The sequence below is a fragment of the Helicoverpa armigera genome, chromosome 25 (genome assembly GCF_030705265.1).
Source record: "Helicoverpa armigera isolate CAAS_96S chromosome 25, ASM3070526v1, whole genome shotgun sequence".
NCBI classification, from domain to species: domain Eukaryota; kingdom Metazoa; phylum Arthropoda; class Insecta; order Lepidoptera; family Noctuidae; genus Helicoverpa; species Helicoverpa armigera.
In genome coordinates this window covers 8982936-9010707 of record NC_087144.1, presented here as the reverse complement: position 1 = coordinate 9010707, position 27772 = coordinate 8982936, and the positions used below count along the sequence as shown (strand labels likewise).

At 38.1% G+C, this 27772-nt stretch overlaps 1 protein-coding gene across 6 annotated transcripts in view; it reads left to right on the top strand.

Moving 5' to 3' along the window:
• LOC110376672 (protein 4.1 homolog) overlaps positions 1–27772 on the top strand; it is a 74819-nt gene that overhangs the window by 32432 nt on the left and 14615 nt on the right. For 3 of the 6 annotated variants that reach the window (XM_064041490.1, XM_064041489.1, XM_064041487.1), the window contains exons 2-10: positions 13863–14025; positions 14399–14546; positions 16161–16277; positions 16912–17092; positions 17760–17912; positions 18221–18406; positions 19031–19203; positions 24900–25000; positions 27030–27113. In XM_064041490.1, coding sequence (XP_063897560.1) covers positions 13885–14025; positions 14399–14546; positions 16161–16277; positions 16912–17092; positions 17760–17912; positions 18221–18406; positions 19031–19203; positions 24900–25000; positions 27030–27113 — 1284 coding nt within the window. In that variant the 5' untranslated portion in view covers positions 13863–13884. Of the gene's footprint in view, positions 1–13862; positions 14026–14398; positions 14547–16160; positions 16278–16911; positions 17093–17759; positions 17913–18220; positions 18407–19030; positions 19204–22346; positions 22484–24899; positions 25001–27029; positions 27114–27772 lie in introns of those variants that run through there. The other 3 variants (XM_064041488.1, XM_049845844.2, XM_021335238.3) reach the window with 3 other exon arrangements.

Genomic DNA, 27772 nt, shown 5'->3' with positions numbered 1-27772 from the left:
ATCTTGTCGTTATATCCTCATATTTGTGTGCTACTACGTTTGGCTTTCAGACGGAGCCATTATTTTGTGAAGTAAATGTTCCGAAAGTTTTTATTGTAGGGTTTTCAATTCGATTATGTAAAACGAAATGCTATTGTCAAGTAAACAAAGCTGAAGAAATGTTGCAGTTTGAATCAGTTATCGGAAACGATGTAGGTCTGGGTACTCAACCGTGAAGCACGACCATTGTGAGACAAATACGCAATTCTGTAGTAGCTGTGCAACGCAATTTTACTACTAAGAGTACTCGCCTTTTTTAGATAATAAATATTGTTACGTTGAACACCATGGACTTTTTACCGGAGTTATTTGTACAAATCCACCTAGTTTGAACACTTGTGCCAACACAACTAATTTCTCTCTCCAAATATTGAGCACACGACTACAAGACTTCTCCGTGTTTGATCGATTGGACGTAGAGTACGTTTATGTGGTTGTGTGCGTGACTAATGAACATTTACAGAATGATTTGTTTGTGTGTGTGAATGGGTACGGGCGGAGCGATAACAATGCAATGCTGCGACTCCTGCATTGATTATTCAAGAGTATTATTTAATAAACGGAATGCAGAAAATAAGAATTTGCAATTAAAACGGGTATTTACTATTGCTGTATTACAAATTCATGAAACTACCTAGTGTAGAAGGCACCAAATAAAAGTCTAAGGACCACACAAAAGTGAATTACTGCAATCAAAGTCATGATTAAAGAGATACTGCCAATACCAAACGAACCACAGACTAAAACAAAAAAGCCTTCGACAGTGCTAGCAACATCGATGAAAGCTACGCATTTGACAGATGAACAATGATCGCGCGACGTGGAAGGGTCCCATTGTGAGCCATTGTGTGGTAATGTGGGGAAACCTGGCGCTTGAGCACCAATCACCGTGTATTATACGCCATTGATGAACGTACGTGATTTTACGTGGGACATTTTGTATGTTGATGTCGGAATTTTTGGTCATGATTTAGTGTCTGCGGGAATATGCAAAAATATGTATTTTCATATTGTTATACATCGCAATGTTAACGTTGCTTTCGTGCTTAGTAGCTGCAGTAGTGCACAAAATTTCCAAATTATAAATTCTTTGTACTACCTGACCCTTCCTACCTATGTTGTTGTTGTCACATAATATGTGTAACGTGCATCCCCCTAAAGATTAAAGGGGTCAGCATTGCTTTCATATCCAAACAAAGAAGTTATTTGTGTGTTAACCCTGTCTGGCTCTTTGTCTGACCACTAATCTTCCTTCTTTTGCTCCCCTTTTATTTTCAAAATTGTTTAGTATAGGGTGTCACTACACTCACCGAATACAAGATGCATTCAAATGTTTGTTCCATTCGGATTCCGTGAAATCAATATTATCAAAAGTTTTGTCAGCAATAACTTCAATAGGAACCTCAAAAATATTTCGGACGTATTCTCACAGGTCTTATTGAAGACCTTTATCATTTCGATGGTCGAATGCACTAAAATTAATTTTACATCCATATGGTTGATGTAACATTTAGCACCATTCAAAGTATACCGGTCTTAAACAAATGTTCGCGTATCTCCAGTTAGATGTGTGTCTAACCTTAAGCCGGAAACCGGTTCAGTAAGTTTTGGGACAAGCTCGTATATAACCCGGTGTCTGGGACTTGCAACTTTGATGCTCAATTCTATGGCGCTCTTTCTTTATGGCCTTAATTGTGAAGATATATTTATTGCGATGCTGTGTGTGTACAATTTTCTGCTGTCTTGAGCTTTTTGGGAATTCATGGGTTCTTATTTGTAGAGTTATTTGTATCGTGTTTTGTTCGTTTTGGCAATTAGGGACAGGGGTTTGTAATATAAGGAGAGCCTGTTTGGTTTACCCTTCGAATTACTTCAGTTGATAAAGATGTGACATCATAATTTTAGCAAATCCCTTATTTATTTATTCGACTAAATAAATTCTTCGCCACCACTAATGAAACACCACATTAGTATCACAATAGTTGCACTAACTAGCAGACAGACACTACATCCTCCGCCCCCACCCGCCCCCGCTCAATTCAAAACCAGCTCAGGTGCACAAGTACCAAAACACTTCTCGCGTAATAGCCACTTTCTGGCACTTAATAACACCATAGCTCATGGTTTCATAGTTTTTCTACCACACAACCCGTTCCTGCAACGTAATTGCTGTGCGAGCGGTCGTTGACCCCATGACGTCATGGATAACTGTGCAGGCCCTGGCGAGTACCTTGATAATAGTACATGGTACTACATAGTTTGTTTCTCGTTTGTTCATGGAATAGCTGAATTAAAATGGCAGTGTGATTGCAATTACGTGATTGAATCATGGTTAGTTATAGCGGCAGATAGCCATAGAATTCGAGATAACTCGCTACTGTTTTATACCCGAATAATTAATTACAGAATTGTATAAATATTCATTTGAAAGGCGTGCCACAAGTCTTATCACAATAAGCTTCAATTTGGCAAACTAACATAGTTTTGGGTAGATATCCCGCCCCTCGTTTTAGTGGGCTTTGTCCGAATCTTGACGAAGTTTTGGACCTTTTATCTGGCTTACACATTATATAGTAAATGAGGATCTTCATTGTAATTCAAGTGTCGTTTGTTTGTGTGAGCGTGTAATTAGGTTATTACGTAAAATAACCAAGGGAGTGGTTTGACATTTTCTTTGATATGATATTTAACTTTCCCTTTTATTGGTCCTTTAGGCGTTTCATACAAAACCTGTATTTTTTCTCGAGCGTGACTGAATAGCTTTTGTTCTTATTTTCAACTTCGTTAGCGCAGTCCAAATTCTGTTTATTTAGCCTGAGTGAAAGGAATTGGGTCAAGTTTTTGAACCTCCGCCGTCAATAGACCTTCAGCCCTACTTAATAAATAACCTGGGCTTGTTTTATGTTATGCTGAAGTTATTTAACTTCCATTGCAAAAAAGTAGGAAAACCTATGCTGTGAGGATTATCAGGGCCCAGGAACTAAGTTTAAAATATTAAGTTTGCTACAGGTTGAAATCGTGCAAGTTTTTGACCATTAACTGGCAAGTGCCAATGATGAGTGGAACATAAAATGTAACAGTTCACATTCCTCAATTCGCTTCACATTTCCAAACAGCCTCAATTTTATTCTAATTCCTCACATACTTCACTAACAACAAGTCTAATAAGTTTTTACTACACCAAGAACTAGGTCAAAACTCCATAACGATAAAACTAATTTACAATTCCCCATTAATTCATATTTCCAGTACGTTTAAAAAAACTCATTTGGTCCTTTCCTACTTGTAATAAACACGCGAGTGCATTGTTTAAGTATATAATTAGTTTACATTGTCATGCAAAAGAGTGTGCCCAGCGATTGCGCGCGAAAATTCTTTGTCACAAACCCGTCATGTGTATGTAGCTTTATGAAAAGAGGGATTTGGGAAAGTTGTTCGTTTATCATTGGGGGACGATTTGGCAGTGTGTGATTTATAGCGACTATATGGTTTTCTCTAATCGGAAGTATACGCCATTAGTGGAATGACTGAAGAAAAGCTATTACCAAGACAATAAGGCAGTTTTTACATACAAGCCGTATGTTGTCGTCTCCTGTTCTTGCCTTTTCATATCTGTTTGTAGACCTATTGCTATAATTTATTCAGTATTTATTTTCAGAATTGTAATTACACTGCTCATTGTAATTACGTTATTACTATTAATAGCATACTTATTCTTCGGACCTAGTGTGCAGCAGATGTCTTTAAATTGTCAACGAGCACGAAGTCTATGTAGTTAGGAGTCATTTCTGTGAACTCCCATATTCTCACGCTCATAACAAAATCATAAGCATGTATTGTCCTGAGAACTGTGATAGTGACATCATTATTGTATGTAAGACATGAAATAACACACACTACTCTATTATTATTAAACTTATTAAGACCTTGACCATGTCTGGCTTTAAAAGAGACAGTCAAAGTGTATATAGGAAGTATTTTATAATTCTCAAATGTTCGATGTTACTTTCGTTTCGTGCCATAAAATATTCATGAGTGAAGACTACAATGAAGGACAAACAGGTGACACCGAAAACGCTATAGACTGCAGATAGACTTCTACAGAGCCTAATTATAGTAAAACAGGCAATCTGTATGCTGTGGATTTAACATTCATTATTATAATGAATGGCTACATAGAAGTGTCAACAGAACCTCTCTTGAATGCAATAATTAAAACATCAAGATTTTCAATTGAGATTCTCAGTATTGATTATGCTCGTGCCAGGGTTCCTATTACTGGAATGCCTGCATGCGAGTGATACTCTAGCGAATATTCAATATTGTTGTGAACTGTCGCGGAAAGGTCAACCCGCCCCGTATTCATTTGATCCTGTTTTCAGCCACATGGGAGGCTTTGATACGAGACCATTCTGTTTATATTTGAGGCTTTTACACATTTAATTTCGGGAGTTTCGAAATAACCTTTCTAAACAGCTTCAAATATTTGCAACGGACTTTATTAAACTTTTCCAATCTTCCAGAAGATAGACAAAAGTAGGTCAGTATTTCGCGGAAGTCTTCCGGTGGCACCAATATTCTTTTACTGTTGATATTGTACATGGCGGCTGAGGCGTGCCTACAAATAGTGGTAAATTGTGCCGCAGAGGGTAAACGGGCGATCCCAAACGTGAATGTCACGATTTCGAACCGCGCCCTCGTGGTTAGCCCATAACCATGGTTGCTCCCGACCAAAATTGATGTATTTATACTGTGGTTTGTGTTTTGCTTATTTTTCTATCCTAATTTATGACACGAGGATAGCCGATATTCATATATGCTAAAATTCACATTGGAATCATGATATTATTATTGAGAAGAGACTGTGCATATCTTACTTTTTTGCGTTCATATCGAGACCGAATTGTCTCTCTCCTAAAAGATGTTTAGTAAAATGATGTTAGGTATGATGTTATATGGATGATGTTAGGTAAAATATATTTTTATCGTCTTGGAGTAATACCTGAGACGCAAGAATAATAAATTCTGCACAATATTAGTAGCTGCCAGCCCTGACAGTGGTTAATTAATAAATGTAGGTCGTATAAGTCATTTTAAGTGAATTATTTGGGTGGAGTGGCCAAGGACGACAGCAAACTCGACGCACTCGCGATATTAAACGAAACGTTAATTGTATTACAGCATTATGTCATGTTAGTCACGGAATATGCCCGTTTGCATTATTCTCGGAACTGTCACGGATAGCGCGAAAATAGTGTCAAATTACTTTAGAAGATCCAGATTTGCGAAAGGACAGAAAAATACTACATAATCTTGGGAACTATGTAACAAACAATGTTCCCCAAACCCTAACTTTTCTTCGAAGCCTCTGGAAGTAAGCCCAAAAGCTTTGCAAGGATATTATGGCACCGAGACGTAATAAACATACCCCCGACAGGCGCTCCGTGTGTTGGCAACCTATGCTACTGTTCACAAGAACCTACGCCTTATAAATAACAAGTTTAATATCCATAACGCAGTTAACCTTTCAAACTTTAAAAGTCACGTCACTTTCCAATTTCCATGAAAATTCAATTTACTCCTGTGTAAAGTTTACTGTCAAAACATGCCTACAAATAGTGTTTTTATCGTTTACAACTGTTAAGTAGTCATTCAGATGCAGTGGAGACTCGTTATGAACATTCGAAGACATGTGGATAGCTCTTGGACTTAATTTAAATAATGTGCAATGCGTTGACGATATTAAAATATTAGCAGATACCTAATATGTGATACAGGAAAATTGTTTCGTTATTGTAAGTAAAAACGTTGGTTTCAAATAAAGTTTCAAGCAAAATCAATCAACAGAAGTAATAAAGAACAAACAGTTATCTCAAAGAACAGTCTACGGTTGTTCAGTGCCGTTTAGCAACATTCCTAGCGCTATTCGTGATCAGTACACATTGCGTGCAGCCACATCGCTTCACGGTAATGGTGGTAACTCCCGAAACTTTTATGGCGCCTCAAACAAAACGAACCAATAAAGTTCTGTTTTAAATTCCAACTTTGTTTCCCAGGAATCAATGATCGTGAGTTTTACGTGTTCACGGAATTCTCTGGCGCAGGGTTTGAATATATTTTGGACTTTCGTGAGGGATCGACGTCCGGGTAGGAGGTGAATTATAAAAGTTTTGTTATTGTCATCGGTAATAAAAGTAAGCTATCCTTGAACCAAGATAAAAATCTCATCCTTGTGTAGACAAATAAGCATCAATAAATTATTACTTCCGAGCTTTGTCCTGGCTTATTGCCATAATAAGTTTCTTTTGAGGATCCTGATTGTTAGGTCATGGCTGGCGCCCCTCGACTATTATTAGGCCCTGATTGTCCTATTGTTGGCCAATCGTCCCCTCACTATTAGAGACCGTTTCAGGTTTGTGACCCCAGCTTCTTTAACTTATCTCAATCAATAGTTAAAGATTCATAAATTCTTTAACATTGTTGATTCCGATGAAGAAAACAACGCTGCAATGAGTCCTAAAGTACTTGAAACATAAACAAAACAGCTCGATAGTCGTCATATCTATCGTCAACCCCTCTATTTGCCGACAGCTCTCAACACGTCTGCCTAGCAGTGTCAGACGCGTGAATAATGTATGCGAGACCGTCTGCTGATGTCCATCGATCCGTGAACGTGCGAACTTACGGATTACACTACAGTTATTTTTGGATCTATGTCTATTATTCTTAATGCATTTTCTTTGGTAAAAGTGTTTTTTCCTCTTGCAGTCTGTTAGTTGAAAATTTTAATTACTTACTAAGCCCAATAATGTCTTGTTATCTTCGTCTTGTGATTTTCTATCGTCTTGTTAACCAGTGAAGTTCGATCTTGTAGCTGCTTTTACACAAATTCCCTTCATTCGTATTATTAAATTCCCCGTTCCTGATGTCTCCCTTTTAAGCTTATTGCTTGGATATTAAATAGCCCAGAACTGAACTAAAATATAAGCTCTTTTAATAGAAATAGAACTGAGATCGTGAGATATGCTAAATGCAGCCATGAAAAGCGAATGATATTGCTTCTAACTTGGCCTGGCTGGCGCCGACGTGTTTTTCTGTAAAGCCTTCGTTTGTGCATGTTTTCAATTTGTTCTTGTGCTTGGTTATTTCCTCTTTTAGCTCAGAGAGTTTTGCTACAGAGATTTTAGGAACCATCCCAAAATATGTCCATTAATTCAGAAGCAAAACATGAATCATTTTTCGCAAGAGTAAATTACTACTGCGTATTATTTTATATTAGAACACAATGTGTATGAATGAGCCATTATTTCAGAGTACAATGTAGAATCGTGAGATATTGTGATTACATTCTGTTAACGATCTGATACGTCATTAACCACCTGATTTAAAGCTTCAAGATTTCAAACATTTGTCGTAGCCATAAATTACTTAGAACCCTTTAGGGACCAGCATGATTTGTTTGTAAGCACATCTTTCTTGAACATTTCTGAAACTCTTGACTTCTGAACAAACGTTCAAAGCTGTCGTAAATCACGACCAGTCGTAACCGTGCGTAACCGTCGGTTATAATTTACGGCTTGGACTATACGGCCAGTAAGCTGTGTCTGCTGGAAAATCATCTCAAGTGGAAAGATTTTCAGGAGTTGATAGAGCAGATATACTAAAACTTCTAAGGATGATACAGAAAGTTTGGGGCTACTAAAATCTTAGTTAGATATGATGCGTTTTCTGAAAGATTTACAAATCATTCTCAAATCCCTAATTTACCAGTAATGTACAATTATTAGACAAGAGTAGCAGTATTTTGGGCTTTAAATTATTTTCAATCACTTTTTGCAACATTACATTTTATTACTCATCAATAAATCAATTGAATCACACAAAGAAAATGTTGATCGAATAATATTTTTATCTACTGTTACGAGTACGATACCATAGCGCACGTGGTGGGTGATTCAATGCTAGTTGTTATATAAACATATGTATTTATAGCCTATATAAATAATCAGGGAGCTGTAACTATGGCTATGTATAGAACTGTAGGGATCGATCCACCGAGAAACTTAATTGTAGGGCTCCTTTTTGCCCTTCGCGTGGAGTCAAGTTCAATTTATAAAGAGTTTATTGAAACTACTGAGTCATCATCCCTTTTGGATTTGTTTATATTTCCGTGTAAAGGATCACATGCAACAATATTAATTAATTTATTTCCAGACTGACAAGCTTATTTATGCGAACTTATACTTTGCCATGTAGCATCTACTATGTGCTAAATGATGTCCTCATGGTGTCAAACACTAAATCAAATAGTAATCTGAACCCTTTTTAGCTGAAGGTCCAAAAACAAAATGTTTAACATTCCTTCCAAGTTCCCGATGTCAATATAGTTGTAGACTCGAATAGGCGACGGCTGACTAAATTAACTAATAAAACAGCTAAGTGGATGACGCCATGCGGTCGTCCCGGCGCCTCTCACATCCACCCTGAGGCACGGATTACAACACTGATTTGTACGTGAATGAAGTACTGGTATTATTTTGCCTTTCGGAATACCATATTTTACAGATAAATGAAGCTTCTGACTAAGCTCTTTGTATAAATTATACCCTTGAGTACCTTCTTAGAAAATATGATGTTCTCTCTGTGTAACACTTCAAGCAAAACAGGCGTAATATTAATATTTATTATCTCCTGTTGATATCAAACGAACTTATGAATCGTTAAACATAAGATTCATCGTCACGTTGACTCCTTTACACAAATATTTAAACCAGGATCATGAAAACCAAAATAACGATGCAGCTTCATAATATTTTACGCAATAACTTGCCTGTCATAGCAAGTACAATGAATATTCGCGCGTTTTGCGAAGTAGGTCTACGCAGTGGCTCGTGAGGTCGTCGCACTCCGCGTCTGGTTTTGGTACTTGAGTAAGTACGTTGATGTTACTATTACTATAAAGGAAGTTGTAAGTAGTAATCTTGTGGTCTCGTACATTACGGTCAAGTTCGAATTAAGTGAAGATTAAGAGAAAAAAAATCGGTCGGATTATACTGATTATGATCTTTGAGCAAGAACTGTGGTGATTGCCTGAGTGTTCTCTGTAAGAAACTAAAAACTCCAAGACCTACAAATTATGGGGTCGAAATATTTTTACCAATATTAAATAAGGACTCTCCCTTACCAGATTCACTTAAAACTATCCCAAATTTTGCAAACTTCACCCAATTTAACTCAGCTCTCGTACCAACAACTTCATCTAACTACATTACCAGTGCGGTAATAGAGTCTACGGAGCGAGGCAACGAGTTACCCGCACTATTGTCACTTTAATTAGGTGAAGCGCCGTCTGGTCTAGCTAAATCTATCTAGGAAGGGTAAACGAGATCGCTGTTTAGTTTTCAATGAGATCTAGATTGCGAGCTGTGGCTTTTATTGTTCATTAGAGGGTTTTGTTTTCTGTTTAAGTCTTTGCTTGTTGATTACTGGGGTGAGCTCTGATCAGTTAGGGAGGTTGGTTGTATTGTTTGCTGTCTGGACTGGTCTTGTTGGTTTATATTACATCTTTGCTGTTGTTTTAGATGTTATAAAGGTCATACTATTCTTGGTTTTGATCCTGTCTAATGTTTGAGGTCAGAGGTGTCTTTAAAAGAAGATAAGTTTGGGTCATTTTAAAGATGAAAATGGTCTCTACACGCGAGTACTTATCACTTGTTGATTCTAACTTCTTGACCTGACCAATAAACATTCCCACCGCCAAACTCTTATGTCACAATGCCTTCAACTCTTCAACAGCAATTGACCTTAACATAGAATATATTATGTAAATGTTCAACTGCCTGACTCATTCCGTAGGGCCATTTAGAGTTCTATGCTGAATTAGCATCGCCATGATGTCACACCTTCGTTGGTCAGGGTCTGTCATTGATTTATTTAAAATGATGAGTTTATTGTGTGATTGTGGGATGAAGGTCAGTGTTAGAGGCTGCTATTTGTGGTGGTTTATTGTTAACTTTGAGGGTTATTTCAAGTGCATGCTCTGGAGTACCTACTATGTTAGAAGTATGGACTGTAGTTTTGCTTGGAGGCTTAAGAATTCGTATAAACACTACTTACGAGGAATCTTGGTCCTTCCAAGGTTAGTTAAATAGAAGTTTTGAGAAGTAATTCTGGCTCTTGTGCTAGGTACTTTTCCTAGCCAAGTAGTTTTCTTTAGCTCGGTAATGAAGGTTGACGAAGTTTATCGTTTATTGGCTTATGCAAACTAGTCATTAAATAAACATAGTGCTCCATTTACCCATGCAAATTGACTGTATTAGCAATTTAAAACGGTTTTTCTTATCACCCGTTCTATTCAAACTGAAGGGTTCATTGAAAATATAAGTTTAGGACTTATTGGACTAGCGTAGGTATGTCCTACTATACCTGCACGAGCTTATGTTGAACATTGAAAAACTTTCATACTTTATCGAAAACTGTCTGCAAAAACCACCATTGACATAAGTTAAATAAAAAATTATCACTAAACTTCTGCAAGCACAATCTTTTCAAAAAGTATTTTAAAAATAAAAACGAAACCACAGCTTTTTCATTCCCACATCAAATGATACATTCTGAACTGAAAGTTTCGAGCGGCAGAGTAACACTTAATTAGCGAACTTTACAGACTTGACAGTTTTCAGCCTGCAGGCTATATCGGGAACTTCCACACAGACTAACTTATTGGCGTAAATTGAATGTTTTTTTCGCGACAACCGAGAGTTAGCCAGACATTTTGTTCAAAAAAGGAACAAGTATATTTTATGTCTGCTAATGGTAGAGGAATTTCATTAAAAAGTAATTTTCCTCAATCATACCTTTCACTTGAAAACAATCAGTGACTGATTCACTTTCTAACTAAAATTGAAATACTACGAATAATGCAACACGTACGTTATTGTAAATACGATTCATCACTGTTTACTCAGTAAATCGAAGCTGTCTAATAACCTTATCTATAGCCAAACAACTCGGTAAGACTGCAAGTCGCATTATGATCTTAGGCTGGGAGCACAAAGTTTGATACGAAGACAGCCAAACCAAGTTGCGACTCAAATTCAAAGGTAACTCAGTGCAGTGGAAACTTGAGATGGTTAATATAATAACAGTTTCAAACTGTACTGAAACTTTAGAATCCATTACCTTTTGAATTCGCGGAATATAACGACGACATATCCCGAGTAATTTGACAAGTTTCGATAACTCCAGGCAGTAGATATGAGTTCCTGCAGAAGTCAGTGTGTTCCCAGTCTTACTGAGTCACATTTGGCGGTCTGCCAGCGTATGCCATATTCCGACAAAATGTCTATTAAGCGTGTATCCGAACATTAAACAAATTACAGGGTTCTGGCTGTTAAGCCGGCGAAGTTTCTGCGAATAAAGATGTTTAGACGTCAAACGCTCGCGTTTTATGTACGGCACCATGCTTAGAATGGCATGCCAGTAATGTGCCACTTCTGTTATTAGTAAGTCGTTCGGCTTCTACAAATAGAGGAAACTTTCCAAGCTTCCTTATTATTTTTACTTACTAAAACCCGTTGTATGGCAGATGTCACAGCATTGCCATCAGTCTTCAAAATGTTATTCTATGAAGCTCGAAATGGCTTCCCGTTGGATTTCCATTGTAAGACAGCGGCTACAAATTCAATTGTAAGAATTAGCGTCGCAGACGGTCAGTTATGCCAACAAGGGGCCCGTAAAACACGAGTTGTGAGCCATATCCGAATAATAAACTAGACAAGACATTAAGTCTGGCATCAGGGTTTCAGAGAAAATATGCTCTTGGAAAATACTACTCAGAGAGATCTATTAACATAATGTATCATTTATGTCCATTAGTTTCGTATTCACCCCATAGAGACGAAAAACGAAAACACATTTTCAAACATAAATTCACAAGATAAAGTTTGGCTGAGTGGGGAGTAATTTTTCAATCTTCAAAAATTGTCCCAAGTATTTTGTGAGTCCAATCAAGTTCTTACAGAGAAATAAATTGGAGCTCACGATTGTAAGTTGACAATAATTGTTCTCGACGCGACGGCTCGGCAATAAAGGACTGCAATCAAACTGCTTCTCAAGTAGATAATCGCTGTAGCCGGACGGACTCGCTTTAATTGTATAATAACACGCTATAATACCGAACAGAAACACTGTATTGGAAATTGCGTGTGGAGTATATGAAGTTACTACAAATAGAGATATACCTCTTATTTTGACTGTAGTTTTCTACACACTCTAACTTTGGCTCTAACAATTGCAGAATTCTGTGGGGAGTAAAAGTTTACGCATTGTATTTGTTCTTAAAGTGCTCATGTTCTTCGTTTGCGTATCTCTCATGGCATGAAACTGAACTACGGAGTAATATAAACTTCATTTGACTTAAACACGTGGGCTTATGTGTCTATTCAATAATTTATGGACCCTTTCAGCGTTAGCAGTTTCATAGGGCCATCAAAGGCTGTATTTAGCAGCAAATGGATAGCAGTAATTCATTTAAGTTAGCCGGCTCAGGGTTAGATAATTTGGTTATCGCTCGAGATTGGCACTGTGCTCGATTAATGGCGATAGTTTCGGCTCCATTAGAGCTTAATAATGCCTGAGAACCCTGGAGTAATTTTGGATATCATAAATGGAAGTCATGGCAATCAGAGTCCAAATTAAGTGTGTAGGTATTAAGCCTACACCTATGGTTCGAAGATTCCAACTTCTTTTGTAGGATATTCCCTAACTTACGTAACTTTAGTAAATGAATCTTGTCCTCGCAATTCTAAGCACTATGTAATGTTATGTGGGCTGGTACACAATGGGTTCCCACGCCGCCTGTCGATCCGCGCCATTGTCTCGCACACGTCTCGTGATTTACTGTACATTTGTTGCTGTAAATGCAGTAAAGATATTTCCAGTAGCTTTAGATATTACATGACCCATTGTTATAGGAAATTAATTACACTCCATAGATGTTTAAGTTGCGATGTCCGAAATATCGTCTGCCACAAGTCGATCTACAATATTTTCTTCTGCTTGACTTTACCCAACACTGTGATCGAATACCATGTATTCTTAACTAATATCGTTACGTAGTTGCTTGATCCAGATCGTAATTTTCACAGTGCCCAGGACTTCTTGTATTAAACTCGGAACTTACGACACCATAAGAGATGGTAGTATTCACGGCGTGGACCACACGCCAGATACAGTTTAATGCATTGCTATTAACTGTTTCATGGGTTTTCTAGTTAATAGCGGCTATTCGCCTGTTTATTAGCTTAGTTCCTTCACTGACTATAAACTCGACGAATATGTTTTGGTTCTTGAGATGGATTAACAAACGGAGCTTTGGATGTCTCAGAAGATAAGATTGTTATGGACTAGATTCGTAAAGAATTTTGCTTTTATATTTCGTAGTATTCAGTGATGATTTTATTGACAAAGTGAATCTTAGTTTTAATTGTGTGGGTATCGTCAGTGCCAATGGAGTGACCTCCTAGTTAATTGCCTGATTGAGTCACTGATATTTAATTATTGAAAAATGTTTCTGTTTGTGAGTTGTGTCGATTATTATTATTGTGTTGTTGTTTACTTCGTCTCCCGCAGTTCTAGCCATTTGGTGTCATCGATATAATACAAGATTTAGTAGGTTCTAGGACAAGTTTTTACGTGTATGAAGACATATATTGAGATCTGATGAAATGACTGCCATCTCATGTTGAATCTTTTTATTACACTCCTACCAAAACAGACTCATAAAATGTCCCTTATCTAACGTAACCATTTCTTCCTTCCAGGTTGTGAAGGTCGCGCGGCAAGATGCCGGAGGGAGTGGCCAAGGAGGCCAAGGACGATGGCAAGGCGAAGGCCAAGGAGTCGCCGAGGCGCCGCCCCGCGGGGAACATCGCCAGGGTCAAGGTCGAGCTGCTGGATGGCTCCACCATGGATTTGGAGGTTGATGTAAGTAATCAGTATTGATTTGGAAGTTGCTGAGAATAATTTAGATTGCAGATTTTGGACTGTTGATAGCCTTATGTTCATCTTCATATAGAACTACAATAGTAAATACATATTGCAAAAAAATTGGAAATGATTTATCTTGTAAAAAAATCTTCACAAGACTAGAAAAACCAAAGCGTCAAAACGTTTTCGAGATGCGATGCGTATGTCGTCGTGCGGAAGATGATAGTTTGGCTCCATACATTGCCTCTCTTTTCTTCGGCCGATCTTTACCATGCGTGGCAGATGTAACGCTCGGAAATGGTAACATTTTAATGACACACATTATAAGTAAGTACGTTTGTTAATATTCTTCCTTTTTTCCACCTTACAGAGAAAGATCAGAGGACAGGAGCTCCTGGCGAAAGTATGCGACAAGCTGAACTTAGTGGAGAAGGACTACTTCGGACTGCTGTACGAGGACAGAGGCGACCCTCGCGTCTGGGTCGACCTCGAGAAGCGGCTCTCTAAGATGCTTAAACGTGAGTTCATATGTATACTAACATTTTTGAATGCGAATGTTATTTATTTACTACGCTAAAGAGATGGAGCCCTGATAACTATAAGCCGTTTTGTCTATGAAATTGAAGTAGTCCAATTTGAAACTAAAGAAGAAAGTTCCTGTTAGTTTATGATTCGAACTGTGATATTTCGAATGCCAAATTATATGTACTGTGCACGTGGTCAGTTAATAATCCTGTTTGCTGTTGCTGGGGAGTTTGTTGCGCCACTTCTTCTTCCCAGCAAAAACACATAGGAAGTGGTGAAGGGTGGGCGTTTTGGGGGCTGTCTTATGTAATTTTTTTCTGACGTTCGAAAAGTGCTGTTTTGCAGCCAAGTTTGAATAAATAAGTTTTGATTTTGATTTAACCTGGGCCGGTTTTCTGTTCGGGATTTCCTCGATATGCATGATCTTCTTGGGCTTGCTGTCTGTTATGTATTTCCATCAGGTGTCATATACTAACCTCTAGGTCAGTGGTTCCCAAACTTATTTTGCCTAATGCCCACTTCGAGAATAAATATTTTTTTAGCGCCCCCATATTTTAGGGTTCCGTACCCAAGGGGTAAAACGGGACCCTATTGTTTTCGCTCCTCTGTCCGTCTGTCACCAGGCGGTATCTCATGAACCATGATAGTTAGAGAGTTGAAATTTTCACAGATGATGTATTCAGTGCCGGTTTTAACTCTACCAGCGCCCTGGGCAAGATTTTTATGGCGCCCTTCAACTGCAATTCAAACCCATACGAAAAACAGAGACATATGTAGTTACCGAATGCGCGAGCGAAGCGAGCGCGAATTTTTTTTTATGTAGCCCAATCGTACATAAGTTATTGCTGGTTGGTGAATGCAAAAACACGGGAACATAGCTTCTCATTGCGCGAGCGAAGCGAGCGTGAAATTTTTTGTTATATTTTAGAACTCAAAACAAAAATTACTTAAAATGTAGCACAAACGTACATAACTCTTTGTTGGTGTTGGCGCCTATGTATTAAAATTTTGGGACTTAAAATAGTACCGTAAATAAGAAAGTTTATATGGAAACTAAAAGTTACTTTCTTATTAATAAAAAGACTTAAAAACGACGCTACCTTTTTGCTAAGGTAGACTAAAAATTTTTTTAAAATAAAAAAACTATAAAGTGAAGCAAACCCGAAAATTGTTGAGTTTTAGATCACTAAAAGTCCTAAATATATAAAATAAAAGGCAACTGTGAAATGAAGAAGCCGCCAGCGAAAGAAGCGCGTATTTTTTTAGTAATGGGACATTAAAAGTAGCTATATGTGATAAAAAAAAACAAGTGTCAAGTAAAGAAATCGCGAGCGAAGCGAGCGCGAAAATTTTTGAGTTTTGGGACATAAAAGTAGTGTTTGTTCGAGAATCTTTTAATCTTTTAATTCATATTAGTTGATGTTCACAAGTTGTTGTAGAGAGTAAATAAAATACAAATGACCCCCCAGGCCTCTACACAACGCCCCCATTTTCTTTCTGGGTCTCTTACCGCCCCCCTTGAGACCTGCAGCGCCCACAAGGGGGCGTTATCGCCCACTTTGGGAAAGACTGCTCTAGGTCTTTATGTACGTAATATTTGTTTGCAGATGAGCCATGGTACGTGCGGTTCTCAGTGAAATTCTATCCACCGGAGCCCGCGCAGCTGCAAGAGGAACTCACGCGGTATCAGCTCGTCTTGGCCGTCAGGAAAGACTTGCTAGAAGGTAAGACTTCCTTTGTTGAAAACTGAATCTCTTTTGAATTTAAAAATTATTGAATCTTAGATCTCTAGCTAGCTCTGTTCTCTTATAACTATTATTCTTGTCGCCCTTTTAGGTTTGAGTGATTTTTCGTTTATACTCTGAAAATAATCGTATTTATCGCAAAGGCTCGGGAGATGATTAAAGTCAAAGTCAAATCATTTATTTCATTTAGGCCTTTACAAGCACTTATGAATTTCAAAAATATAACTAAGTTTGATTCTAGCTGCCCATTCCAAAGTAGCTTCCTATGGAGAAGAACGGGCAAGAAACTCCATGGTTACTCTTTTTAAAAATAATATGGTATTACAGTTTGTATGTATTGATACATACAGTAACATCATGCGAAGATCATGTAGAATCGCAAAGACAAATGAGGATAAAATGACAATTAAAATGCTACATGGTGTTCACATTTACAAATTATGTTGACGCATTACCCATCTATCAAGTGGTAGTAGGATCGTAAATGTATCAATATGGGTGTCGCTCAGGTCATTGTCTCCCGTGCTCGCACGCGCTGCTGGCGAGCTATTTGTAAAATGGGAGTAGGATCCTTCTGAATCCTAGTATATGTATACGTATGTGTGTTGTGCAGGTCGTCTCCCGTGCTCGACGGTGACGCACGCGCTGCTGGCGAGCTACCTGCTGCAGTCGGAGCTGGGCGACCACGAGCCGGCGCAGGGCCCGCAGCTGTGCCGCACGCTGCGCCTCGTGCCCGCCGCCGCCGCCACGCCCGACCTCGAGGAGAAGGTGCTCGAGCTGCACAAGACGCACAGGTATCTATAGAAAACCAAAGCTTTACACGTCATGAAAGATTCTGTTACAGTCTTTTTATCGTCCCACTGCTGGGCACAGGCCTCCTCTCACACAGAGAAGGATTAAGCATTAATCACCACACTCGCTCAATGCGGGTTGGTAATTTCAGACTAAATAGTCCAGGTTTCCTCGAGATGTTTTCCTTCACCTTTTTATCAGCCATTAGTCAATCTTCCACATGGAAGATTGTTTGAGTCCAAGGCCTTAGGTAACAGCGGTAGCGGGGATAGGGGAGGATCATGGAAGAGAAAGAACGAGTCTACAGCACCCCAGCGGTTTCCAGCAGCAAGGCCTGCCCTGGCAGCGGTACCGAAAGAGTTACTGCGGCCCTGGTGCATAAAAGACCTACGAAGGAACATGATGAGTTTTAGTCAGTAAAAGTCTGACACTCCCTCACCACTGCTAACCCACAGCAGAAGGGGTCATTTGATGATTTCCCATCAGAAAAAAGGTGTCTACGTCGAATCACAAAACACACTCGGCGACGTAAAACAACCTTATCAAAAGCATAGAGACTTATTTTGCTCAACAATAAGTTGGCTTTTACGCTAAAATGAATTCAAACGTACAGCCATACTTTACAAAAATCCAATGTTACCTGTTAATAATTTCCCCTTGTTTCCACAGAGGTCAAACCCCAGCGGAGGCGGAACTGAACTACTTGGAGAACGCGAAGAAGCTGGCCATGTATGGAGTAGACTTGCACCCCGCTAAGGACTCGGAGAATGTCGACATCACGCTCGGCGTTTGCTCTTCTGGACTTCTGGTTCATCGGGAGAAGTAAGTATATTTTGTATAGTTACTATTGCTCAAATTGTTAGACCCGGTTTCACTAGTAACCTATAAAGTGTCAGTTAGTTATCTGATAGTTAATGCTATCTGCCAGACAAAGGCTGCTTATAATTTTAGCCGGATATTTCTATTCGAGACCTGTGAAATCAAGTCATACTTTATCTGTCAGATAAGTTTCTGATAGGTTATCAGAGACTTTATCAGTAACCGGTGAAATGGCCATAAATTTTGTCTTTGTCGAGCTACATTCTATGATATTATACATCACTAACATTGTCAAAATATCTTTCAACCAGACTCCGCATCAACCGTTTCGCGTGGCCCAAAATCCTGAAGATCAGCTACAAACGGCACAACTTCTACGTGAAGCTGCGGCCGGGCGAGTTCGAGCAGTTCGAGTCCACCGTCGGCTTCAAGCTCGCCAACCATCGCGCTGCCAAGAAGCTGTGGAAGACTTGCGTTGAACACCATACGTTCTTCAGGTGAGGATATGAGAGTGTGAATAGATTTTTTAGGACAACTAGCTACTTCCATTTTAGTACAACACAATACAACACAAGTTCCAACACAATATGGAAGGTTATCCGATATTGTGTTGTGTGTGTTTTGTTTTAATTGTTTAGTTAGACCGATCAATTTACATTGGTCTTTTAAGATAAAAGATTAATTTATTGCATAACTGAGTACATATTGATGTTAATTAAATATAATAGATTAGCTCAACAGTCTATCCAAGTCAGACATGCAATTTTATTTTTATATTACGATTTCTGAGTTCGGTGTTATGGGAAAAAGGTTTATGTAACGTTGACAGAAGCGTGTGCGGAGCGTAAGGCAACTGAAGAGGTCAGGTGTGTGCCTATATTGTGACGTACCGTTCTGCTCCACGTGTGGATCATAGGATAGTATCAGACTCTGGTTGACTAAAACTCACCATGTTTCTTTTGGAGTCTTTCATGTACTACGGCCGCCGTGACTTTGTCGAACAACACCGCATTAGAGTTTGCTGACTTTCTCTAAGGAGCTTGTGATTTTTTATAGACGGATTAGGGGTGATGCCCAAGCGTGTGCTCTTTTCTAGTGTGTAACTTTATGTTTGCCCACAGACTGATGTCCCCGGAGCCGGCGACGAAGAGCAGCCTGTTCCCGCGCCTCGGCTCGCGCTTCCGCTACTCCGGCCGCACGCACTACGAGTCGCGCGCCGCGCCGCCCGCGCGCCCGCCGCCGCACTTCGCCAGGACGCTGTCCAACCGCAAGCTGTCGTCGCGTAGTATGGATGGTGAGTTACTAACTATTACATATAGAGTGAACGCTGTCCAGTCGCAAGCACGCCCTTGCGAGGCCATCCCACTTTCCAGTTGAAAGTGCTCATCGCGTAGCATAGACTTACACGACTCGAAAGCGCAACATAGACGCACAGTAACACTCATTCTCAGTTGTAAATAAGTGGTCTTCGCACAGCATGGTTCAGTACATACTACTAGATAGGTACACGAATCCTGCCTCCGTCGCATGCGAACTTCGAATAATTCTACCCCGAAAAGGGGCGGGAGTTGCTAAAAACTACCATTCCCATCTGTACCACTCACAGCGGGAATTCCCGTTGACAATTTTCAACCAAATCTTCTAACTAGCCAGAAAATACGCAACCAAATAATCTTTTTTTTTCCCAGAACTATTATCATTAGATCAACAACAACATTGACTCATTTCACACATTGACACATCATTCCTCTCTCCATCAAAATCATCATTATTTTAGTTCCACAATCTCATTCACCTGCCAATATGAACGTTGAATTTACGCGAAAATACACTACGTCATCATAACACAAAATCATCTTCTGAGAAAAATCATCCGTCTTATTTATTTATATTTGCTTGCGACACGCGAATATTACTGCTAAGTGGTTGATAATACTTACAATTATAGATGTTACTTCACGGACGAAATGTATGAAGTTTTCATACGAGACGCTGTGACCTGTTGTTTGGTCATCGGCAGATAAAATGATGCGTTTTATTGCGATCTTAGTGACGTCATCGCGTATGTCGGTCAATGCGAGAATAAAAGAAATTCAACATTGTTTCACTCACTTTTTGATTTTTTAATAAATCAAGCCTATTTTTACTAGTTAATTAAAGTTGGAGGAGATGTTAAAAGGACCAGTCCTTGTATCAAAAGACCAACTCAAAAAATGATCACTAATTTATCATCAGTCATAAACAGTCACAAGAACTATTTAACTACCATGTAATAAAATTCATATCATGCCATCACTATATTACCATTCACGGCCGAAACAATAACACGCCTAAACTCAAGCGTCAATGTGCTTATAGAGAAATGGCCGTATATCAGCACAAATGGAACCATTCATACATACATACATATGACCTTGACTGTGATGGCAAATAGTTGAGTCACATTGATTGTCACCTCGCCAAATAGATGCAGCGGATGGTCTATGTAGGATGTGACAAGTTTTTGACTAGGGTTCAATTTTTGTGGCTTTTTTATGTTTTTTTTTACTGTAAAATATTTCGTAATTTTTATCGAAACCAAGGCTAATACTAGTAATAAATCTAAAACAATAAAATCACTTGCCTTCTACTACACTACATCTGCCGCATCTTACGATATTTCACAATACCTTCCATTATACACAATATAATCTATTCTGGCGAACCTGATTCATACAGTATACGAATCTATTTTTATACGCCTATCTGATCAAAACGGAGCACGGTGAATCAACTGGCTGTTCCCTGGAAAACAGATATTTACTGGTATTCCAATTATTCTATTTAGTCTTTTGGTCTGGTTTTCACAAGATGCTAGAGAGATGTATACTAGCTGTTTTCTGCAGATTCACCCGAGACTTGTTGAAAATACTTCCCATATCTGTATAAATTAGGCTATGCCACCCAGTATAGTTTCCTAAAGAGTAAAAGAAAAGAATCTTTCTAATCGGGTCAGTACTTTTTATGAATAGGTAGTATTAGGGCTTTAATTTGGACTATATGAACGTTTGTTTTAGTAAACCTAGACTAAGTCTTAAAACTGTCCACCTGCTCCAAGGCAAGATATGAATAATACTTATGCCTTCTCGTGTGCATAGATTGCCTGTGTCTAACAGTAAGAATTTTAAAATTTAATTTAAAAGTACAGGGTGTGTCGTTCACAATCACATTAAATCCTATCGCATATACTTTATGATATTCTATGGCGAATTGTAAAAAAAATAACCTAATCCATTCAGTGGTTTAACCACAGGAGTCATTTTTCGTTTTTTTTTTTTTATAATTAACAACATCGTGTGTAAAGCAGAGATAAAGTTAGGAGTTTTCAGAGGCGAATTTCAGTTTTTTGTAATAACAGAGTTTTATATGGTGTTCTATTTTTTTTTATTTTAATTAGGGGTTTTTATCCACACGGATACGTCAACCCCATTGTACCTTATACTCTATTTCCTCAAAACAAATATTTCTATTCTTACTATGAGTCTAAGTATCTATAAACTATGATATAGGAAAGGAAATTATTGTCTTTTATTCTATTTACTTTGTTTGAAAAATTCATTTTTTTGTTTTTACATATTTTTCTTTTTTCTTTGTGTTAATCGATATATAGTAACGCATTTCATTTAATGTGACTATGAACGACACACCCGATATAAATCTGCCTTGTTAACACATTGCCTTTATAATAATTCTAGAAAATTATTCTAAAAATTAACAGATGCTTCATGTAAACCCGTCATACACAGAAACAGACATACATATTACATACTGCTAAACAGTTTGGTTATGAACTATAATGGTTTGAGTGATGGCTGCTGGAGCCCCGCCAGATATCAAACATATGCATAATTACATATAGCACTATAAGCTATCAACACCTTTTACCATAAACTTTACTGTTGGAGTCTTACCTCATCTGTAAAATTGTAGCTGTGGTTATACAGAAGTGTCATAAGATAAAATTGATTTAAAATATGTGCCATAGTGTTTCACTGAAATGGAACTTGTAAAGTAAATTTTTACAAATAAAAGACAAGTCGAATCTATTCCACTGAAAAACCATGATTAAAAGTGGATTTATTTCTTGATACTCTTAAATATAATTATGTCAATATTAATTTTAATTAGCTAAAAAGTTTGCATGTTTGCTTAAACTCAATTTAATGTCAGGAACTACTACACTGATTTGAACAACTCTTTCAGTGCTAGATAGCCTATTTACCAAGGGAGGCTAAAAGCTACTTTATATCCAGGTGTGCAAAGTAGTTCTCACGGGTCGGGGAGAAATTACAGGTGGTAGCAAGTTATAGTATAAAATGTCTTAAAATTCGCCCACAAAGTCGTCCAAATTTTTCCTTAATAGCTCTTTTTCGCATAAGCCCATTCACTGCAAGCTCATAGTATGTAGTAGTCGATATTAATACCCATCGCCGGCGCTGCCGCTTGCAAACAAACGCAGTACTCGCTCAGTAACACTCGAGACAACATGGTTTTCGGAGACTGCTTCACCAATACTTGCGCGTCCGGCAAGTATAGTAAGTAGCTCCGAGAAACATACAAATATCCGAATTTCCTTCTTCGAAAGTTCGGTTAAAAATGTGAAATTATACGTGATGTGGTAATTTTGGTGAAAAGTTGGTTTTTTACTTAGGAAGTGGTGTGGTGATTCGTAGTGTGTACCAAAAAGATCAAATTGTGATTTGAGTGTGTTTTTTTTTGGTCCTCTTAGTGTTCTAGTATGTGGTGTTGGTGGTTGAGGATTTGCAGTTAAATTAAATTAGTTTTCGTAATTGTGACAGTGATATTAAAATACTGATTGACTAGCTTGCATCTCGCGGTTTCACTGGCGCCATGTGGAAACCGAACCGAAGTAGCCTCGAGCCTGCTTCCATGAATGGGCTTTCTATTCCAACACTGAAAGAATTTTCAAATCAGATCAGTGTTTTTTGAGATTAGCGCATTCAAGCTAACGAACTCCTCAGTTTCGTAAAATTTGTGTAAATGAACCGATTTTAGATATTTTTCTCCAGATATACACATTAATTATTTATTATTTCAATTTGTATGTAAATTAAAAGAAAGTATATTTCTATTTGATCGCCAATTCGTAATTACTGTATTTATTCGACACGAAGCAACTTTTACTGTCGCATGATTTATTTCAGTCTCGAAGATAGTAATAAAAATTGAAATCTCTATTTTCCATTCACTTGTTATAAGAATGTTCAATCCAGTCAATTAGCCAATCAGTGATGAATGTTCGGTATTCATGTTTGTTATTTTCAGCTGAAAGTGTAGTTACCCAGCTCCTCTCAGGTGTTTAATGTAAACATTGAGATTTATTACTGGCAAGCTCTGTTTACCATTTACTTGCTAACTAGTTAACTGCAAAAAATTTGCATAAAAATATTTCCTTGATCAAAACAGTGTTTTTGAGGTCATTAGCATATAAGTTCTCGTGAAATTATCATTAATGACCTTTGTTATATACAGGGGTGTGTTTGTATTATGATAAAAAATACACGATTCGCCAAAACTTTTGTCTCACTAATCACTTTCACTGAAAGCTAGGTCATTAAAATACTAGCTGTTTTTCCGCGGCTGCACCCGCGTCCCGTGGGAACTACTGCTCGTACCGGGATAAGATATAGCCTTTGTTACTCGGGAAGAGTAAAGCTTTAAATATTTCAAATCAGTTCAGTAGTTTCGGTGCCTTTAGGGTACATATAAACAAAAAAAAAAGTTTCCTTTCTATTATATTAGTAGGAATCAAGCCAAATTATTAAAAACAATCACAAATAATGTGTCTAATTGATTATATTTCACAACCTTATGATCAATTCGCAAGTGCCAAACAAAGCAAGGCTACATAAGCTTCTTCGCTAAAACTCAGTCTGTCTGATAGTGAAGTCTGACCGACTGATAACGTCATGGTCTAGAATTAGGCGCGAGTTTCATACATGTAAATAGATCGCCTGATAATTATATGATCAGATGTTTGCGGAGCGGGTTTTTGAGTCTTTTGAAGTTTAAATTGTGTATAAAGAGCGGTTTTTTGATGGAACCGCTTGTCGGGTCGGGTGGCTTTTTAATGTAATAGAATGATTTCTTGATAATGCGTTCTGCGATCGAACAAGAAATACTGTTTTGCAGCTACGTTTATAAGCCATGTTAGTTAGTGTTAACAAAAATAGCTCAGCAATATTTTCGGATAGGCAGCAATTAATCACATACCTGAGTAGCATACCTTTTTATTGTAATAGTTGTTGATACACAATTCCTCTTAATACGCCGAAAAGAAACTAAAGAATGGTGAATCAAAATTGTACCAAATCATCGTAGATTTATTCCATTATTTATAGAAGCTTTGCCATCAATCATTGTACTCCATAAACCGCGTCGATCTAATGGTAAACATTGAGCTGCCGAAGTATTGCATCCTGAGGAAATGCAATCATGAAATAATAACAACTTGCTATGATGCAAGCTTTCAGTTTTATGTAAGAGTTATAACCTTGAGCTTTAGTAAATTAGGCAGGGATATATTCGGATGTATTTTTGTTTTCATTGGTTTAACCGTGCTGATATGCTATATTTATCACAACTTATTACCGGTTTCTCGCGGTTTTACCCGCGTTCCGTGAAATGCCTGAACCTGGATAAAATATAGCCTTAGACGGGGATAGTGTAGAAACCATCTTCTTTTATCTGTAGCTCAGATAGAATATCCGCATTTCCATATGGGCTCATTACAAATCCAGGTCAGCGTAGTCTACTTATTAAAGTCGTAAAACTACTAGCTCTACAGAAAGTGAATAACCGAAAATTTACGAGAGAGGTAGACGGGGGTTATGGGAGAGGCCTTTGCCCAGCAGTGGGACTAATAAACAGAATTAATTCATCTTTCCTACATTTCAACCAGTTTCTAACTGTACTTATTAATGTTTTCAGCTCTTGCAGCCGGCGACAAAGATGAGTCCATGCCACCAGACGCGGCGAAACGCCACACCATGCCGCCCCAACCAGCGCCGCGACCCACCATCAAAGACAAGGTATTTTATATAGCTAAATATGGTAACCATGGTGATAGATATAGTTCTATACTTGTATATTAAGTACTAAGCATGTTTGTAAGTCATTTTAGGGTTGCCAATACTGATTTAGAAAACTTAAAAAACCTGATTTAATTTTATCGAAATTATGTCAGTTTACTGATAAATATTTTTGGTAACTTTTGGTATAGTCATTCGTGGGATTTGAGTTTGAGTGTTTTATCAAAAAGTGTGTGTTTGGCAGCCCTAGAGATGCGTTCAGTCGGATGTTTAGTCTCAAAAGAATATTAACTTGTACATGTTTTTTACATTTTATATTATTAAGAAAAATATTTATAAAATGGGCTGCTTTTCTATTCCACAGTCCTGAACGCATCTCAAGATAACATTGAGTTAATTCAACATTTAAAATGTGTTAGAAAAATAATATATTTCGTAAATGTTGAATAACTGAATGTGCAACTTAACTAGTATTTATACAATGTGATTAACATACAGACAGCGTGTACCTGACGATTAGGTAATACAACAAATTGAGTGATGATCTCAGTCTCACTGCATCTCAGAATACTTTATCAGTTTTATTACTAAAACATAAATATAACTAAGCATCTCAAACAGGAAATGAATTCATATTAGAATATGATTATGTGATTCAAGATGCAAAACATTGAGATAAAAAGTCAATTAAAATTATCTTAAATTGCAATGCTGATCTAGATATAAATCAGTTTGAAAATTTTAGACGAACATAATATGAAGATGTCGGTTGTTTTTTTATTACAATAACAATGTACATAATTGATGACTACAACGATATTTAAAGATGTATTACTAACATATTCAGTCACAATGAGACATTAACTGACTTCTAACAATCTCAGGGTGACTTTACAAATCCTCAAATAGTTCTATCGTCACGTACTCGCTGTAAGTACATATATATAATGTGTAAAACTTAGTTCTAACCACTACTTGTGACATCTAGAGGGCATGGAGACATATCTTCATAACACTGAATATCTTCATAATGGCTATTTTCAATAACTCCCGTAGATTTTGAAATTAGAGACTCTTCTCATAATAGAGAAAGAATGAGTATTAATTACCATACGAATTCAAAATCTGAATCTATCGTATTTTTCTTCCGCCTTCAAATATTTATCTCTATTGCATACCAGCACCAAGGGGTATCGGGTTGCCCGGGTAACTGGGTTGAGGAGGTCAGATAGACAGTCGCTTCTTGTAAAGCACTGGTACTCAACTGAATCCGGTTAGACTGGAAGCCGACCCCAACATGATTGAGAAAAGGCTCGGAGGATGATGATTGCAAACCAGCACATCAAGCCACTATAATATATTATGTGAAATTACTGTAATAGATTTTAAACTTTATCTCCAAAGTATAAGGTTCAATGTTGATCTGTTCATAAATCTACGGATGTATAAGTTATTGAAAATAGCCAACACTAAATATATCTGTCGTACTAACAACAACATAATATTCACTGAACAACTATTGGTACTGGTTTCATACTTAGATGTTGTTTTGTCATTTCTTTACTAATGTCATGTTTCATTATGACTTGTGTTGCCAGATATAACAGTTTTTTCTTGGGTTAGGTCATTTATAGAACTGATATATTCAACGATTTATAAGTTATAGTTTTATTTTTTTTACCCACTGTTCAGAAAGTAAAAGTAGATTTGGAAACCTATTTTTTTTGGAGCCTAAATTGAATGCAGAAAGCATTCAGTGTACCGAGAATTGGAGTCCTTGAAAAGATTTTTGAGTAGTGTAGGCACAGGGTGGCCAATTAAAACCGTTGGATTTTTTGGTACATTAAAGTTTCTGAGATATACAAATGGCCGCTGATGGTGAAGTTTAGTTTTTTTTTTGTCCTACTTTGATAGGTTTCAATAGCAGTTTAACTAGAAGGTCACCCTTAGTATAGGCTATGAATGTAGCTACTTATATCTGGCAAGACATGTCGGTGAGTAACGTTCCGCCCTTCACGCGGCCGGACAGCTGCGGCGGCGCTCGGGCGGCACGGCCAGCGCCTCGTCCGCCTCCTCGCTCGAGGGCGAGTACCTCGCCGACAAACACGACAAGGTGTGAGCACTACACCCGCATACAACTCGCCCTTGGAACCACCTCACCCGTCATCCGTCACCCTGGAACCTTGTCACTCGGCATCCTGTAATCTTGTCACTCGTCATCCAGAAACTTTGTTATCAAGAATCCTGTTACCTTGCCACCTGTCAACCTGTAACCTTGTAACCTGTCACCCTGGAACTTTGTCACCCAGAATCCTGTAACCTTGTTACCCGCTATCCTTTAATCTTGTCACCCGCTATCCTGCAACGTTGTCACTCGTCACCAAGGAACCTTGTCACCCCGTCACCTGTCACCTTGCAACCTCGTCACCCAACACTTTTGTCACCCTTGTCACCCCGACAGTCTGTGAAATTATTATTCAATCCTTTTTGTCACCTTGTCATACACCTGGTCATTCCTCAATCCCGTCAGCAAAGCGGTCGCTACGTACAGCTTAAACTATTGGACCTTATGTCGTCAGCTTGTAGAAAGTGTTGCCAACTGGGAAAATGCTTGAATTTCCTCTCATACCTTCTTTTGTACAAGTTATAGTTGTTTGGCACAAGTTTTTGGTGACCCTTGAGCTCAGGTTGATGACATCGGTTTATGCCAAATTGCGCACCTTTATGTAGGCTTTTGAGCTAAATGCTGAGACAAGAATAATTTTCGCATTA